The sequence below is a fragment of the Tursiops truncatus genome, chromosome 15, assembly GCF_011762595.2.
Source record: "Tursiops truncatus isolate mTurTru1 chromosome 15, mTurTru1.mat.Y, whole genome shotgun sequence".
NCBI lineage: Eukaryota > Metazoa > Chordata > Mammalia > Artiodactyla > Delphinidae > Tursiops > Tursiops truncatus.
Window position 1 is genome coordinate 41,672,405 of NC_047048.1, and position 19,039 is coordinate 41,691,443.

A 19,039-nucleotide genomic window follows, 5' to 3' on the forward strand; every position below is an offset into this window, starting at 1 on the left:
CCGCTCGCCCGGGCGGCGTCGTGCGGGGGCCCGCGCTGCGTTCGACCCCGGCAGCCGCGGCCCGCCGGGCGCCGGGCGCGGGCGCTCGGACTCGGGCTCCGGGGGTGGCATGGGCGGGGCGAGGGTCGAGCGGCGGAGCTCGCGGAGGGATGCTCCTCCCCGGTCCGCAGATTCCCCGGCGGAAGGCCCCGCCCACGGCTTTGTTTCTTCCTTGCTCGCCCGGTTTGGGTTTCGAAAGCGGCTCCCCGGCCGTCGGGCAGCGCGCGGCTGGTCAGCTGAGTTAGCTGGTTAGGGATGCGCGGGTGCTCCTGCCAGCCTCTAACCACTTTGTGAAGTAATGCTGGGGGGGAGGGGAGGCAGCTTTTTGTCGTTTCCTGTCCTAGCCTGAAAGGTTTTCTGCTAGGGGAGAGGCCATTTGTTGCTGTTGTCAGGTCCTACGGAGAGAGCAGCACCTCGGAAATGTCTAGGATAGGACAGAAGTCCCTTAAGTGCCCCCTTGTCTAGGTGCCCGACTGCTGGGCATGCCTTTGACATTTTCAGAATTCCTGGATGCACTTGGACAATACACTTTTTGCTGTTGGTTTGTTAGTGTTACGTAGACTGTTGGCCGTTCTTGAGTTTTGTATTTGTCGTTTCCTTGTTTCCGTCCCAGTTCGATTTTGTACTCTTAATGAGAATTTCCGGATTGGGAAGTTCAGGGGCACATTATGCTCCCCACCCCTTCGTTTTTGAAGGAAGTGCCCAGTCGACACTGGGAACTTTTTGCTTAGGCTAGTGAGATTTGTTTGTTCGTTTGTTTGTTTTTTGGACAGGTAGATGGATCTCCAGGGTTCATTCGATGTGAGATCTTGATTTTGCTTAGTTTCTATCCTAGGAGGAACCGAAACTCTTGTTCTGATGAATTTCCAGTACTCTGTGTGCTTTTCTCAAAGAGAAACTGTTAAACTGAATGCTCATGTCCTTTGCTTTTAAAACTTTTATCAAACTTTATTTAAAGTTTACTTACATCTTATCCCATTTCTACTCTCCAGTGATAACTGCTTTAAACTATGTTTGGTTCTATCTCTAAATGTCTTGCTGACATCTGATTTATTGATTTTGAGTGTATCTGTTGAATTCTAGCTATGATAGAAGAGGATGTAGTCACTTATACAGTGCCCTTCCCCACATGCCCCCCCATCCTCCTAATCATTATTTTTATTTCTTCTATTGGTAAACTTGATAAATTTAAGTAATATTCCTTTATTGTTTTATTCCATCTCCTTTACAAAGTATCCCGTGATTCTTCACATTCTGAGGTTAGGTATTAGCTTTTCTACTGCTGTTTCCTTACTCTTCATCCCAAGCTTCTCAGCTGTGCTCTTGCTTCGTTGGCATCCAGAATTAAATTGTCAGGGCTTTGGCTATACAGGTTTGTTTCAAAACATGAAAAATCAAATAGTATTGGTGATGATTGCCACTGTGTAGATTCAGATTATGTACTGTGACTGTTTCTTCTCTTGTGCTACTTTTGTCTTTTTCTGTGTGTTGCCTGTTTTCCATTATACATCGTTCCCCATCTAGACTCTCCTTCATCAGTTATTCTGTCGAGTCCTCTTTCTAGTTGGAGACTGCTTGAAGTCTTTATTTCTGTTGCTGTCACACCTGGTTATTTAGACTTGCTAGAAAGCCGCTTCCTGAGATTTTTAAAAATTTCTTCAGTTGGAGGTACTGTTTTTTAACCATTATCTCTCTTGGCTTAAACCCTTCCTTGGTTTTTGTTCTTACTTGAGTTCTTAAGAAGTGGTGTGTGGTATGTGAGTTTTCTAAGTCCATTCTACCCTTGTATACGTGAATAATCATTAGCTAAGCAGAGTTTGAAAATTACTTTCCCTCAAAACTTTGAAGGCATTGTTCTTTTGACTTCTGTCATCCAGAATTGTTGATGAGAAGTTGAATGTTAATGTGATTTATTTATTTAGCTAACACTTATTTAGTGTTTAACATGTACTAGGCACTTCACAGATGAATTTATTAAATCCTCATAACAGCTACATAACTATTTCTCCTTCTCCTCCCCCCCCTTCTCCTTCTTATTACAGATGAGAAAATGAAGCACACAGGGGTTAAGTAAGGTACTCAAGGTCTTGTGGCTAATAACATGTCAGAGCCAGTGTCAAAACCAGGAAGCCCATGCTCTTGGTTTCTGTGTTCTTTTGCTTTCATTCTTTTGTAGTTGATCCGTTTTTCTTTCTGAATTTTTAAAAGATCTTTATCCTTGGTGGTATAAGCTTTTGTAATTATGTACTTAGGTACAGATTTTTTTTAAAATTTCAATTCATTTTGATCAGTGCTTGGCTGACTCTGAGTCTGGAGGCTTGTGTTCTTTAGTTCTAGGGAATGCTCTTTGATTTTTTTCTTGTTTTCCTTTTACTCTGCCTTCTCTGAGCTCTGAATACTGGTCCTCCTAGATTGATTTATTTTTCTTTTCTCTGTTCTCTCCTCCCTCCTCCACTGAGGTATAATTGACCTAGAACAAACTGCACGCATTTAAAGTGTACAGTTTAATACATTTTGACATATGTGTATGTTCATGAACCCATCACCACAATCAAGATAATGAACATCATCTCTGAAACATTCCTTCTGCCCCTTTGTTGTTCCTCCCCATAACCCCTCCCCACTGCCCATCTTTAGTCAACCACTGATTTATTTCTGACTCTATAGATAAGTTTTCATATCCTACAATTTTATATAAATAGAATTATACAATATGTACTCTTTTTTTTTTAACCTGACTTGGTTACTTTCATTCAGAACAATTATTTTGAACGTCATCCATGTTGGTACTTACATCAGTAGTTTATTTCTTATTATTTTTGAATAGTATTCAGTGTTGTGCATATATCACGTTTATTCATTCACCTGATTGGTGAACGTTTGGATTGTTTCCAGTATTCGACTATTAAAAAAAGTCTATGAACATTGGTATACAAATCTTTGTGTGAATGTATGCTTTCATTTCTTTAGAGAAAATACCTAGGAGTGAATTGGTTGCATTGTATGGTAGGTGTTTGATTATTTAAAAAGAAAAACTTGCCAGACTGTTTTCCAAAGAGGTTGTACCATTTCATTGCCACCAGCGGTGTATGAGAGGTCTGGTTGTTTTGCTTCCTTGTCAACACTTAGTATGGTTAGTTTTCCTAGTTTTAGCCATTCTAGTGTAGTGTTATCTCAGTGTGGTTTTAATTTGCATTTCCCTGATGAGAAATGATGTTGAGCATCTTTGGGTGCTTATTTGCTTTCCATATGTCTTCTTGAGTGAGGTGTCTATTCATATCTTTTGCCCATTTTTAAGTTAAGTTGTTTGTCTTACTGAATTGTAGAGTTTCTTACATATTGATTTTTTTTTGCAAATATTTTCCCTTAATCTGTGGCTTGTCTTCTTACTTAGTGCAAAGAATGAGCAAAAGTTTTTAATTTTAGTAGTCTGCTTTCTTTCTTTTTCCTCAGTATTCCTGCTTTTTGTGTTATATTTAAGAAATCTTTGCCAAGGTCACCAAGATTTTTTCTTGTGTTTTCTTAGAGAGGTCTCATTATGCTTTTAGTTCATACTATGCTTTCTGTTTTTTAGGGGTTTTTTCATGGTGAATTACATTGATTTTTAAATGTTAAACACACCTTGCATTTCAGGTGGATAAATCCCACCTGGTCATGGTGTATTATTTTTATATACTGTTGGAGTCAGTCTGCTAACATTTTCTTGAGAATTTTTACATTTATGTTCAAAAACGATGTTTGTCTATAGTGTTTTTATAATTTTTTTTTTTTTTTTGCATTACGCAGGCCTCTCACTGTTGTGGCCTCTAGCGGCCATGGCTCACGGGCCCAGCCGCTCCGCGGAATGTGGGATCTTCCCAGACCGAGGCACGAACCTGTGTCCCCTGCATCGGCAGGCGGACTCTCAACCACTGCACCACCAGGGAAGCCCCTATAATGTTTTTGTCCAGTTTTGGTATCAGAGTAATCTTGGCCTCATATTGAGTTGCGAGGTACATACCCTCTTTAGTTTTGTGGAAGCGTCTGTGTAGAATTGGTATTATTTCTTCCTTCAGTATTTGGTAGAATTCATCATTGAAGCCATCCGGACCTGAAGTTTTTTGGGAAGGTTTAAGCTAAAAATATAATTTTTTTAGTAGACATAGGGGTATTCAGATTATCTTTTTTTTTTTTTTTTTTTGCGGTACACAGGCCTCTCACTGTTGTGGCCTCTCCTGTTGCGGAGCACAGGCTCCGGACACGCAGGCTCAGCGGCCATGGCTCACGGGCCCAGCTGCTCCACGGCATGTGGGATCTTCCCGGACCGCGGCATGAACCCGTGTCCCCTGCATCAGCAGGCGGATTCTCAACCACTGCGCCACCAGGGAAGCCCTGTCTGTTTTTTTAATGAGCTTTTGTAGTTTGTATCTTACACAGATTTTGTTCGTCTAAGTTGTCCAATTTGTTGCTATAAGGTTGTTCATAGGATTGCTTATTATCTTTTTAATATCAATAGAAAATGTAGTGATGTCACTTCTCTCATTCCTGCTACTAATTTTGTCCTTTCTCTTTTATTCCATTATCAGTCTGGCTAGACTGATCTCAGAGAACTAGCTTTTGGTTTCATTGATTTTTCTATATTATTTTTTCTCTTTTCTACTTCATCGACTTCTGTTCTTTTTTATTATTTCTTATGCTCATTTTGAGTTTAGCTTGTGTTTCTTGTCCTCTTAAGGTAGAAGCTGAGGTCATTGTATTGATGCTGCTTCTTTGAGTTGCTTCTGTTGAGTGCCATAAGCTGCCTGCTAGGTGCTGTTCCAGTGGCACATCACAAACATTGACATGTTGTCTTTTCATTTTCATTCAGTAAAAAATACTTTCTCATATCCCCTTGACTTCTATGGCCCATTGGTTATTCAGAAGAGTGTTCCTTAATTTTCAGATATTTGGGGGATTTTCCAGGCATTCTTTTTCTGTTATTGACTTCTAATTTAGTTCCCTTGTCAGAGAACATAACTTTCCATAATTTGAATTACGTATTTTAAAGCTTAACTGATTTGTTTTATGACCCAGAATATGGTCTTGGTAAATGTTTCATTTTGACTTGAAAAACACACAAGTTCTGCTGTTGTTGGGTAGAGTGTTCTGTAAATATTATCATGCTGGTTGATAGGATATGGAAGACTTGAACAGCACATTGATTTTCTGTCTCCTGTTCTATCAATATATATGGAAATCTTCTATAATTTTTTTGGATTTGTCTGCTTCTTCTTTCAGCTTTGTTGGTTTTTGCTCTTTGCATTTTAAAACTCTTTTATTAGTGCATAAATGCTTAAGATTGTTAGGTCGTCTTGATGAATGTGTTTCTTATTTTTTGAAGATTTGATACTTTTCTTTTTTAAAAAATTTATTTATTTTTGGCTGCATTGGGTCTTCGTTGCTGTGCGCGGGCTTTCTTCAGTTGCGGCGAGCGGGGGCTACTCTTCATTGCAGTGTGCAGGCTTCTCATCGTGGTGGCTTCTCGTTGTGGAGCACGTGCTCTAGGCGCGTGGGCTTCAGTAGTTGTGACATGCGGGCTGAACAGCTGTGGCATGCAGGCTCAGTAGTTGTGGCTCGTGGGCTTAGTTGCTCTGCAGCATGTGGGATCCTCCCAGACGAGTGGTCGAACCCGTGTCCCCTGCATTGGCAGGCGGATTCCTAACCATTGCGCCACCAGGGAAATACCTGAATGTGCTCCTTTATCATCATAAAATGACCTTTATCCTTGGTAATATTCTTTGCTCTGAAATCTGTTTTGTCCAGTATTAATATAACCAGATCTTTTGACTAGTGTTAACATGGTCTATTCCCCTACTTTCTATCTTATGAATTTGTCTATTCTAGGAGCTAATATAAGTGGAATTATATAATATTTGTCATTTTTTGTCTGGTTTATTTCACTTTTTCATTTCGCATAGTGTTTTCAAGATTCATCCATGTTTAGCATGTATCAATTTCTTTCTTTCTCTTTTTTTTTCGGATTTTGGAAACCTTTTAATTGAAGTATATATACACAAATACATATATGCATGTATAGTCACTTAAATGTTTAAACTCTTCATATATTGAAGTTATATAACTGTGTATAGCTTGTTAATTTTCACAAAATAAAAATGTATGACTTGCATCCAGATTATGAAACAGAATATTATCATAGTATTCATACCCCAGAAGTTCCCCTTTGCTCCCTTCTAGACGGTGGCCACCCCACAATCCTGTCTTCTGATAGCGAAGAGTAGTTTTGGTAATGCTTATCTTGTTAAAAATGGTACCGTAACCTCTACTTTCTCTTGTATCTGTGTTTATGAGATTTCATGTTTCTTTGATTTATCTAAGTTTGTTTCGTTACTATGTAGTATTTCACTGTGGAGCCCATTGTATGAAAATGCAATTAATTTTATTGGAAAACAGTTTGGGAGCATCTGTAAAACCTGAAGATACATATATTCTATAACTGTTAATTTTTAAGTCTGTATAATGATATCCCGACACGAGTTATTTTTACCTTTTGACTATTGTGAATAATGCTGCTGTGAACATTGGTGCACAGGTATTTGTACAATAGATCAATACTTTGGGTATATACCTATGAGTGGTCCCTGCTTTTGATTCTTTTGGGTATATATACGTATGAGTGGAATTGCTGGGTCTTATGGTAATTCCATGTTTACCTTTTTGAGGAATTGCCAAACTGTTTTCCCAATCTCTGCCTTGTAAATCGGGCATTTAGAACACTTACATTTAATATGATTATTGATATGGTTAGATTTAAATTTGTAATCTTACTATCTGTTTGCTGTCTGTCTCATCTGTGCTTTGTTTCCATTTTACAATTGTTCTCCTTCTTTTTTATGATTCCATTTTATTTCTTCTTGGCTTTTTAACCACTCTTAATTCATTCAACTATCAGTTTCTTTACCTTGTGTTCTTGGCTTATACAGTCCTCCACTCATTAGCTTTCTGGTCTTGGGAAAATGACTTAAACTCTCCTAAACGATGAAGAACTGGAGTTTCTTGCATTTCACCACCCTGTTCCTACAGTCTCTATGCTCTGGTCATCTCTGTATGAGAGCTGAAATAGGGCAGAATGTTGCCTTGTTTAACATCAGTTGTGAATGTGTGTGTCAGTGGACTCAAATTTTTCATACTTCTTGTGTCTGTGAATGACCTTGAGAGTGCAAAAATTGATTTGGGGGGTTACAAAAAATTTTAGTGAGCGGGTGAATTAGCAAATATGGAATTTGTGAATAAAGAAGATCAGCTGTATATGTGCCACATAAGGTGGTTGTGTGGATTAAGTCGGTTAATCCAAGTTAAGTGCATGAAACAGTGCCTTGCACTGATATTTCAGAATTTTATTTGGTAAGTTAATTTTTGGTAGTTTATATGTCCAAGTAAAAGTGGGGATATTTTCATGTCTAACTCTTGGTAACATTGCGTAATACAGAATTGTGCTGTTTGCATGTAGTGAAATCTAGGTTTCCCACCTTGCTTTTTTTCTTTCTTGGTCAGACTTGCCAGAGGTTTGTCAATTTTGTTGATCTTCTTTGGTTTCATGGATTTTAAAAAATTGTTCTTTTTATTCTCTGTCATTAAATTTTTCTCTAATACTTGTTGTTTTCTTCTTTCTGCTTGCTTTGGGTTTAGTTTGCTCTTCTAGTGTCTTAAAGTGGAAGGTTAGGTTTTTTTTTTCTTTTTTTTAAAATCTTAAACGATATGGGAAAAGATTTACGGGTATATAGGGCTCTTAATTTCATAAAATAATAATTCAAGTCATATCAATACATGTTAAAAAGAAGCTTCTAATTTTCCAAATATTTTGATACAAAAAAATTTTAAACAAATATTTTATAGACCTTTTGTGAGAAGAATATAAGGATAGTTACAAGAAACATGCTGTTCAAGTGATCTTATTCAGTTCACTTGGCCTTCTTCAAATCAGTTATAATCAACATGATTCCAGTGAAGGTTAGGTTGTTGATTTGAGATCTTTCTTATTATAGACACTTACAGCTATAAATTTCCCTCTGAACACTGCTTTTGGGTTCTACACTGTAGGTTTTCATATGTTGTGTCTTCATTTTTATTCGACTCAAATTATTTTCTGATTCGCTTTTGATATCTTCTTCAATTTATTGGTTATTCATTAGTGTGTTGTTAAATTTCCACATGTTTATGAATTTGCCAACTTTTCTCCCATTATTGAGTTCATTACTTTGTTGTGGTTGAAGAACATACTTGGCATCACTTTTATGCTTTTATTGAGGTTTGTTTTATGGCCCAGCGATTGGTCTTTCCCAGAGAATGTTCCATATGCAGTTGAGAATGTATATTCTGTTGAGTGGAGTGTTCTGTAAAAGTCTGTTAGGTCTGGTTGGTTTATAGTGTTGTTGCAGTTATCTGTTTCCTTGTTGATCTTCTGTTCAATTCTGTCCATTTTTGAAAGTGGAGTATTGAAGTCTCCCAACTATTATTGTTCAATTGTCTGTTTCTTTCATTTTTGTCATTTATTAAAAGTTGCATGTATTTTGATGCTGTTACTAAGTGCATGTGTTTCTAGTTGTTATGTCTTCTTGATGGATTGACCTTTTTTATCATTATCAAATGTCATTATTTCCAGTAAGTCTTTTTTAAAGTCTAGGTATTTTGTCTGATACTAGTACAGCCACTCCAGTTTTCTTGTGGTTGTTGTTTGAGTCTCTTTCCCCATCCATTTACTTTCACTCTGTATCTTTGAATCTCAAGTGTGTCTCCTGTAGACAGCGTATAATTGGATATTTTTTTAAATCCAGTCTGACAACTTTTGTCTTTTGATTGGATTGTTTAATCCATTCACATTTAATGTTATTGATATCACTGAATTTACATTTGCCCTTTTACTTTCTGTTTTCTGTATGTATTTTTAATGTAGCGTTTAGATTTCATTAGTGATCTTTTTAAAAAATATATCTTAAGGGCTTACTATACACATCTTAATCAGCTTTAGATTTTTTTTTTTTTTTGTCTTTTGGCTGCACCACGCTTACAGATCTTAGTTCCCTGACCAGGGATTGAACCCAGGCCCCTGGCAGAGAAAGCCCAGAGTTAGCTTTAGATTTATACTAGCTGAATTCCAGTAATATATAGAACCTTTACTGCTGTATGGCTTGATTACCATTTTCCTTTTGTTTTTAATTTTATTTTTGGCTGCGTTGGGTCTTTAGTTACAGCATGCAGGATCTTTTGTTGCGGCATGCGGGCTTCTCTCTAGTTGTGGCACATGGGCTCTGTAGTTTGTGGCACACGGGGCTCTCTAGTTGAAGCACGAGGGCTCAGTAGTCGTGGCATGCGGTCTTAGTTGCCCCGCAGCATGTGGGATCTTAGGTCTCCAACCAGGGTTTTGAACCCACGTCCCCTGCATTGCAGGATGGATTCTTTACCACTGGACCACCAGGGAAGTCCCCCCATTTTCCTTTTTTTACATGGTATTGTCATTATATGTATTATATCTGTTAATGTTACAAACCCTACAGTGCATTGCTATAATTATTACCTTACCATCTGTGGTTACTTCCATAGCATATTGCTATTTTGCTTCTACCCACCTCTTTTTGGGCTGTTACTAGGAAATATATTACATTTATATTAAAGTGTGTGTTGTAAGCCATAGTATTTTACAAAATATCATTTCATCCAACTGTTTTTTTGCAATAGCAGTTAAGAAAAGAAAGGATTAAAAAAATGTATTATATTATCTTTAGTGGGGTCACTTAACTTTCAGCCTGAAGAACTTCCTTTAGTATTTCTTGTAAGTCCAGTCAGCTAGCAACAAATGCAATTTTTGTTTATCTGGCAAAGTCTTTATTTCACCTTCTTTTTATTTTTTTGCGGTACGTGGGCCTCTCACTGTTGTGGCCTCTCCCATTGCGGAGCACAGGCTCCGGACGCGCAGGCTCAGCGGCCATGGCTCACGGGCCCAGCCGCTCTGCGGCATGTGGGATCTTCCCAGACCGGGGCACGAACCTGTGTCCCCTGCATCGGCAGGCGGACTCTCAACCACTGCACCGCCAGGGAAGCCATCACCTTCATTTTTGAACAGTGGCCTTCCCGGATATATGATTCTTGGTTAACATTTTTTTTTTTTTCTGTTTCGGCCCTTTATATATGTAATCCCACTGCTTTCTGGCCTCCATTATTTCTTCTTTTTTTTTAAAAATTTCCTGTGGAGATTTTATTGAAATTATATCAAATTTATAGATTACTTGAGGGAAGGCTGACAATTTTGCAATACAGTTTAAGGGGCTACTGTTTGTTGTGGTGCACGGGCTTCTTATTGTGGTGACTTCTCTTGTTGCAGAGCATGGGCTCTAGGTGCGTGGGCTTCAGTAGTTGCAGTGCGTGGGCTCAGTAGTTGTGCACAGGCTCTAGAGCGCAGGCTCAGCAGATGTGGCACACGGGCTTAGTTGCTCCGTAGCATGTGGGAATCTTCCCGGACCAAGGCTTGAACACGTGTCCCCTGCGTTGGAAGGCGGATTTTTTTTTTTTTTTTTTGTGGTACACGGGCCCCTCTCACTGCTGTGGTCTCTCCCGTTGCAGAGCACACGCTCCGTTCACGCAGGCTCAGTGGCCATGGCTCACAGGCCCAGCCGTTCCGCGGCATGTGGGATCCTCCCCGACCGGGGCACGAACCCACGTCCCCTGCATCGGCAGGCGGACTCTCAACCACTGTGCCACCAGGGAAGCCCTGGCAGGCGGATTCTTAACTGCTGCACCACCAGGGAAGTCCCTGGCCTCCATTATTTCTGCTAGAAGCCAGCTGTTAAATTTATTGGGGTTCCCTTGTAAGTGACTCGTCATTTTTCCTATTGGTTCTTTGAAGGTTTTCTCCTTGTCTTATACCTTCATCATTTTAACTCTGATGTATCTGTCTGTGGGTCTCATTGTGCTTATCTTACTTGGAGTTGTTAGAGCTGCCTGCACGTGTAGGTTATTGTTTTTCAATACATTTGGGAACTTTTTTGTTATTATTTCCTTGAATATTTTTTCTGCTCCTTGCTCCCCTTTCCTTCCAGTACTCCAGTTGTATGTTCATGTATTTATTTCTGTCTCATATTTCTCTCAGGCTCTGTTCGTTTTTCTTCATCCTTTTTTCTCTCTACTCCTCAGCTTGCATAATCTATTAATCTAAGTTTAAGAATTTTTTTTTTTTTTTTTTTTTTTTTGCTGCACGCAGGCTTTCTCTAGTTGTGGTGAGTGGGGGCTACTCTTTGTTCCGCTGCACAGGCTTTTCGTTGTGGTGGCTTCTCTTGCTGTGGAGCACAGGCTCTAGGCGCAAGGGCTTCAGTAGTTGCAGCACGCAGGCTCAGTGGTTGTGGCACGTGGGCTTAGTTGCTCCACAGCATGTGGAATCTTCCCAGACCAGGGATCAAACCCATGTCCCCTGCATTGGCAGGCGGATTCTTAACCATTCAGCCATCAGGGAAGTTCCAAGGATTCTTTTTTTATTTTTTGGTGTTTTTTTTTTTGGCTGTGTTGAGTCTTTGTTGCTGCACGCGGGCTTTATCTAGTTGTGGCGAGCGGGGGCTACTCTTCTCTGCTGTGTGCAGGCTTCTCACTGAGGTGGCTTCTCATGTTGTGGAGCACGGGCTCTAGGTGCGTGGGCTTCAGTAGTTGTGGCACATGGGCTCAGTAGTTGTGGCTCGCGGGCTTTAGAGTGTAGGCTTCAGTAGTTGTGGTGCACGGGCTTAGTTGCTCCACAGCATGTGGGATCTTCTGGGACCAGGGCTCGAACCCGTGTCTCCTGCATTGGCAGGCAGATCTTAAGCACTGCGCCACCTGGGAAGTCCCAAGACTTCTTTCTTTTGCCAGTTCAAATCTGTTGTTGAGCCCCTGTAGTGAATTTTTGATCTCAGTTATTGTATTTTTCAACTCCAGAGTATCCATTTGTTTGTTTTTTATAATTCTTGTTTTTGTTACTATTTCTATTTGATAAAAGTTGTCATCATACCTTTCTTTAATTCTTTAACCATATGTCTCTTGAATTCTATGAACATATTTATAATAGCTGCTTTAAACTCTATTCTGTTAAATCTGACATCTGGACACTATCACAGGTAGTTTCTTTTGCCTGACTTTTTTCCAGCATGTGGGTCATACTTCTCTGTTTTTCTGCATGCCTGGAATTTTTTTTTTTCCTGCGCACAGGATATTTTAGGTGCTGGTCCCCCCAAGCCCTTCCCGGATGTGTTATTGTTATTTATGTTGCTACTGGCTGGATTATTTTAAGGAGGTGAGTTTCTTTCTCAATGTGTTGTTGTGCCTCTAATACTGATCTTCAGGGAGGTGCAGTTTTGATGTGCCCACAGTCACCCTGCGATGACAGTGGCACACATAGGGCTGTCTCCTACTCTCACCCACTTAACTGCTGCGTGTGATCACCCAGCAGTTAAATTCCATGGATTTTTGTCCATTGCGCCATTGTTTTCAACAGCGCTCAGGCAATAAATTCCTCTACAGACTAATGCAGTGAAATTGTGGCACCTTCCAAGGATTAGCTTCTGAGATTAATGTTTGGTATCTGTTCTAACCCCAGGAGGGTTCCTCCCAGCTGTCTTATTCCCCAGTTCTCTCCTGCAGACCAGCTGGTCTGTGGTCTAGGCTGTATCTTCATTAGATCCCTGATTCTCTACTCAGTTCTTTTCACCACACCTTATGCCGTTCTTGAGAATGAATGCCCTTGGGTGTAAACTTCTCCATGGTCTGTTGCAAATGAAGTCATTTCTGAATTTTCAAAGCTTTTCTTGACTAGATTGCTGTTTGCTCCTTGGACTGTTTCCAAAGGCTTTAAATGTTTTGGTTTTTTAAAAGGTTTTCTCTAGTTCAGCTGGGGAGCAGGTAGGCAGAAGTCCTCATGCAGTCATGCTGGTAGCCGAGCTCTCCAATATGATCTCTGTCTTGGAGAGTGAAGATCAGATCCACACATCTTGCATATTATGTGTCCCCCATAGTTCTGGCTGTAGTCCTTGACACACATTATAGGTGTTCAATAAGTTTATGCTGAATCTAGTGAAATTGCAATTAATCAGTCTGACATACCGCTTAAGATACCAGCTCTGAATTCAGATGACTGGGTTCAATCCTGGTCTCTGAACTTGGCAGAAGTGTGACTTTGGAAAGCCACTTACCCCCTCCAAGCATTTGTGTTCTCATCTGTAAGTGGGATACTCTGTACTTCACAGGGTTGTTGTGAGGAGAGAGGGAAATAATCCATGAGTAAAAGCGCTTAGAACAGTATCTATCCCATTTTAAGTGTTCTGTAAACGTTAGTGATCATTAGTAGTCCTTGTTGACTAACACTGCATAAAAATGGAGAGCTGATATACATGCAACTTGAAAAAAACACTAATCACTAAAAATACTAAGTTTTTTTTGTTTGACAGCTACATCAAAATTTATGGCCCGAATTTTTAATGCAAATACTGTAATCTAAATTTTTCAGTAGTCTTTTGACCCTTTCTCCCCAAAATGTCACCTGTGTTTTGCAGTTCTTTTTTGGAGTTCTGAGCTGCTTTAAGGGAAGTCTAAAACCAAGTTCTACAGTATGTTATCTACTGTCCAACAGTGGGAGCTCTCGTTACAGTGGAACCTCAGGCATGAGTCCTGATATTCCTAGTGCTGCTGTTAAATATTGTGCAGACTTACACAGAAATGCATTTAGTTAGGTATTACTGATAGTAGTGGTTTCCGCCTTACATTTGAAGAGCCAGAAAGCCGTGTAAGGTTGACTGGAACAGTAGGTTGATGTGAAGCTCATTCTGGGGGTTTACTTCAAAACCTGTGGAGTGTATTTTTATACAGATTCACTGTTTGTGTATGTGTACCATCTTTACTTCTTCAAATACCTTCTTTATTTTGATTCCTTGGCATATTTGTGCACAACCAGGGTAATTTCTCAACTGCTTGTTTAGGATACATATATCCCTTCCTCTTTCCATGCAGTGGGCTTCCTGCAGGGCAGAACTGCCTTGACGGCCAGCCTTTGGGTAGGTGTGCTCCCTGCCCCTGCGGGGAACTGCTGCTCAGCCAGGGTACTGACTGCCCTTCCTCCGCAAGCACTCGTGTTTTATGGGAATAACTGTCTCAAGTTGACTGGTCCACATGGGGCCTGAGAGGGCCAGGGGAGAGGAGAGTGCAGGGCTTGACCCACTGGGCTGTTCCTGCTACTGCTGCGGGATCATCCAGATGCTGTCCTGTGAGCCCCCTCTGGGCCCAGAGCCCTCTTGTGTTCTCCCACTTCTGCATGTTTGAGGCTGTGTGTTCCATCCGATCATATCTACTAGTTTTCCACATTTTGGAAAATGTGATTTATCAGTCACAGACGGATCTCCTTTTGGTTTTTCAGCACAGTTATGCAATTGTGGTTATTTGTTTGTTTTTAGTCATTTTTTTAAAAAAAATTCTGTATTTATTTGGTTGTGCTGGGTCTCAGTTGCAGCATGTGGGATCTTCGTTACCGCGTGCGGGATCTTTAGTTGCGGCAAACGGGCTCTTAGTTGCAGGATGCAGTTAGTTCCCTGACCAGGGATCGAACCCAGGCCCCCTGCATTGGGAGCGTGGAGTCTTAATCACTGGACCACCAGGGAAGTCCCTGTTTTTAGTCTTTTATGTGGTCTGGGGATAGAAAGGGAAGGCTGCAATGTGTGCTCAGTTTATCATCTGGAAAACCCGAAAGATAATGAAAAGCTATTTGAAATGAATTGCTTTTGGGGTTCAGAGTAGCTCTCCTTTTAGCTACTCTTTGATTGATTAAGAATCTCTCTTGAACCTAGCAGGAGATAACTGGCATTGTATTTAATGGCAAGGCTCTTGAAGAGTGAGTACCTTTGTTGAGTATCAGAATCTTCCCTTGAAGAAAGAAACTCTAAATTTATATAATTAATGTGTTGAAGATATCCTCAGAACTCTGGAGAGAAAAATATGTTCCATTTTCTTATTGGGAATGCTTGTAGCTCTTTTCTCAAAATTAGGACCCACCTATACCTCCTTCCCCAGGCTATACTTTCTAGGTAGTGGAAGTGGAAATTCTCATGCAGCTGCATTCAGTATTCATTGAAGAGCTGCAATATAGCAAACCAGTGGTTTCCTGTTTTTGTAAAGTTTTATTGGAATGCAACCATACTCATTCATGTCCATCTTGTTTAGGGCTGCTTTTACTTTATAAAGGCAGATATGAGTCATTGCAACTGAGATCATTCAGTCAACAAGTCTAAAATACTTACCGTCTGGCTTCTTGGAGAGCATAAAGAAAGTGGGTGTGGATTCTCCTGAGTGTGGTGTCTGCTTGGCTCAGGAGAAAGGAAAATGTGGACTTTGAATGTAGAGGTGAGGTGGAGAGGCACAGAGCCTCCTGCCTTCATTGAGCTTGTTTTTGTTTTGGACTCATCAGATTATCTTGTTTGATAGACCTCCTAAATTGACCTCCTGCTTTCCTCCCCACTTATCCCATTCACTGCTTCTGATCAAGCCCCTCTTTCCTGATTTACAGGGTGTCTGCACAGATCACTGATAGCTTCTTCCCTGTTTTGATATCCGTTTCTCCCCATTATACATACAAACTGAAGCCCAGTCTCATTCCTTCCCTCTCTCGAAGATCCCCACTTGTCCTGAAATTGGTGTTCATCATTCCCCTGCTCTTTCCTGTGCTTTCACTGCATCCGTATTCGTCCCTGAACAATGCCTAATACTGTTTTGTGTATTTTATAACTTCCTGTAAGTGGTATACTGTGTTTTTTCTTCTTCACCTTGCTTTTTTGACTTAAGATATTTATGACCTTCCAGCCCTATTTCTTTGAATCTTCCTTTTGTCTGGCGTTCCGGTGTATGGATGTACTACAGTTCATCAGTCCTTTCTACAGGCTCTTTTTTTTCCTAGTTAAGTTGACCTTTTGTTTTTATTTCTTTTTTAAATAGCTTTATTGAGATATAATTTATATACCATAAAAATCACCTGTTAAAACTATACAGTTCAGTGGTTTTTAGTATATATGCAGTGGTACAGCAATCACTGTTATCTAATTTAGAACATTTTCGTCATTCCCCAAAGAAATGTTGTAACCGTTTTTAGTCACTTCCTATCTCACCCTTTCCCCAACTGCAGATTGAAGGTAGTCTATTTCTGTCTAAAGATTTGTCTGCTCTGGATCTTGTAAATGGGATCTTTTGTGGTCTTTTGTAACTGGCTTTTACTTAGCAGAATTTTTTTTTTTTTTTGCGGTACGCGGGCCTCTCCCGTTGTGGAGCACAGGCTCCGGACGCGCAGGCTCAGCGGCCATGGCTCACGGGCCCAGCCGCTCCGCGGCGTGTGGGATCTTCCCGGACCAGGGCACGAACCCGCGTCCCCTGCATCGGCAGGCGGACTCCCAACCACTGCGCCACCAGGGAAGCCCTAGCAGAATGTTTTTGAGGTTCATCCATGACGTAGCATGTGCCTGATGGGCTTTTAAGTTGTTCACAATCTTTTATTATTACAAATGATACTTTTTATGTTATTTTTTAAGTGACTTTGCTATTAGTAAGAGTAAAAACCAGTTTTATTGTTATCATTTGCTGAAGCTCTGGTAGAAAAAGAGAAAGATAATGCTTACCACAGAAATACAACTGAGTGCCTCCAGGAGTGAGTATGGCGTGGTCCTTGCCTTTGGAAGAACTCACAGTGTAGCTGGGGGTTAGAATGACAAACTAATTATAAGACCATAAAAGTACTACAAGTGAATAAGCAAAATTGGGAGGAAATGCAAGCGGAGCAGTTAATTTTTTGAGGGATGTGTACAAAGTGTTATAAAGTGAATGGCATTTGATGTGAGTCTAGACCTTGGAAAATTAATAAGGTTTCCGGAAGTGGGTGTTGGTTGGGCGGAAGAAAGAGGAGCAGAGGTGTTGAGAGATGGAAGGGCGTCTTCCAGGAACTGGGGAGATCTGGCGGCCTGAGCAGTGTTTGGCAGGACAGGGTGGGTAAGGGCTGGACTCATTGGTCTGCACCTGCTGTGGTATCATTGGAAAAATTAGGGAAGATGAAGACACAGCCATATTTGTATTTAAGAAAGAAAACTGACAGCATAGAGTGTGGGCTGGAGACAGTAGAGTCTGGAGGTGGGGCAGCCCATATGAAGCCTATTCCAATCTCTTGGTGAGAGGTGATGCCTGATGTTGGTAGTGGGAATGAGAGGAGATGGTGTGGAGAGGCATTTTTCAGGTTAAATTGACAGGACTTACTGGTAACGGGCGATAAGGGAGAGAATTCTAAGATGACTCCCATGGTCTCTGTCTTGGACAACTGAGTGATTTGGGAATTTGGTAACTATCCCCCACGTAGTCAAGAGTAACTTGTTGCGATGGAATCTTTAAGGACTAAAATAGCCTATCTTATAATTTAAAGATTACTAAAAGTATTTTATTTCCAATTCAGAAATGAAGCAGGTTCATACTGAGCCTATGATGTGTCAGTTTCAGACTTGAAAGTTCAAACTACTATTAATTATCACTTCCTTGTAGCCAAAAGAATGCAGTGGTGTAAAGATCCCTGTGGATGCCAGTAAACCTAATCCAAATGATGTGGAGTTTGATAATCTGTATTTGGATATGAATGGAATCATCCATCCCTGTACTCATCCTGAAGACAAGTACGTAACCCATTTTTGTTACTGATGTCACAAATTACAGAGGAGTACTATTTGATATTACATCGTTTGCTTGTCATTGTAGACCAGCACCGAAAAACGAGGATGAAATGATGGTTGCAATCTTTGAGTACATTGACAGGCTTTTCAATATTGTAAGACCAAGACGGCTTCTGTACATGGCAATAGATGGAGTGGTAAGTACTAAATCCCCCATTTTTGTTTTTGCTGTGTTCCCAGTGTCTAGAATGAAAGTAAGCTAAATCGTGAAAAATGTTGACTATAGTGAATTTGAGAAAGAAAGCCTCATCTTTCAGTTATTCATTCAGATGTATTTTGTGTATGTGCCTGTTTTGTGCCGCATCCCGTGAGGGGCTGGGGATGTCAGTGACTGCCCTTGCTTTGAAGGGCTCGCCACTTAAGGGACAGAGGCAGAGGTAGACGTGCAAGGTTAGATACCCAGGGCCTTCCTCGGGCCTTAGACGGCACTTGCGGGGGGCCTTGAAGGAGGGGGAGTCAGTGCTACAAGGGAGTGAGGAAATAGAGAGGAGGGGGCGTTTGTCCCATTTTTTGAAGAGTTAAGAATAATTGGAGATTGGGAGGGCAGGGGCAGAGGAGGGAGGTGGACGTGACAGATGTGGGGAAGGAGGACCTTCCAGATGTCTCAAATGTGCCAGGTCACACACTTTCTGTGTCTCTGGCCACACTGACATGCTGGGGCAACTGCAGGTGTTTAGATTGGAAAGAGAAGTAGAGAGAGGGGCTTGAGAAGGCCTTTCTTGTCACACTCAGTTTGGCTTTTATCCTATAGGCAGTGAATAGTCATCACAGTAACTTCGGAGGGGACTAGCTTATAATAATACCAAGTGGTTTCAGTTATAAATGACCAGCAAACTGTATATCAGGGTTCAAGGAAAATTAGGGTAAATCATAACCCTAAATTTATTTAGCCATATGCACATTGATTCCCTTTCTTTTAGATTTAATAATTTTGGTGGCTAATGAAATAATTTTGAAAATCTGGAAAACTTGGGTCCAAGAAGCTTACCTTTTCTGTGAGATACTATTTACTCAAAGAAAAATCTTAGCTACCTGAAAACTTAGGTTGCAGTTAAAGTGTAGTGAGGAATAAAGGGAACAGGAATATGTCCTATTTGGAGCAGATTGCAGTTCACATTAGCTAAGTTTCTTGAAGAAGCTCTTTCACTGTACTCTGTTGTGCGCTTCTGCTGAATCAGGTCTAAGTTATATGCACATTCGTATGTGTATGTACACGCTCTTGTCTATAACTCATGTTTTGTTAAAATATAAATGTAGATCATAGAACC

The 19,039-nt window shown here is 40.6% G+C and overlaps 1 protein-coding gene across 1 annotated transcript in view; it reads left to right on the plus strand.

Moving 5' to 3' along the window:
- The window catches only part of XRN2 (5'-3' exoribonuclease 2), an 80,017-nt gene that overhangs the window by 207 nt on the left and 60,771 nt on the right, over positions 1–19,039 (plus strand). The window contains exons 2-3 of the mRNA XM_019927554.3: positions 17,587–17,714; positions 17,797–17,908. Of these exons, the coding sequence (XP_019783113.1) occupies positions 17,587–17,714; positions 17,797–17,908 (240 nt within the window). The remainder of the gene's footprint in view (positions 1–17,586; positions 17,715–17,796; positions 17,909–19,039) is intronic.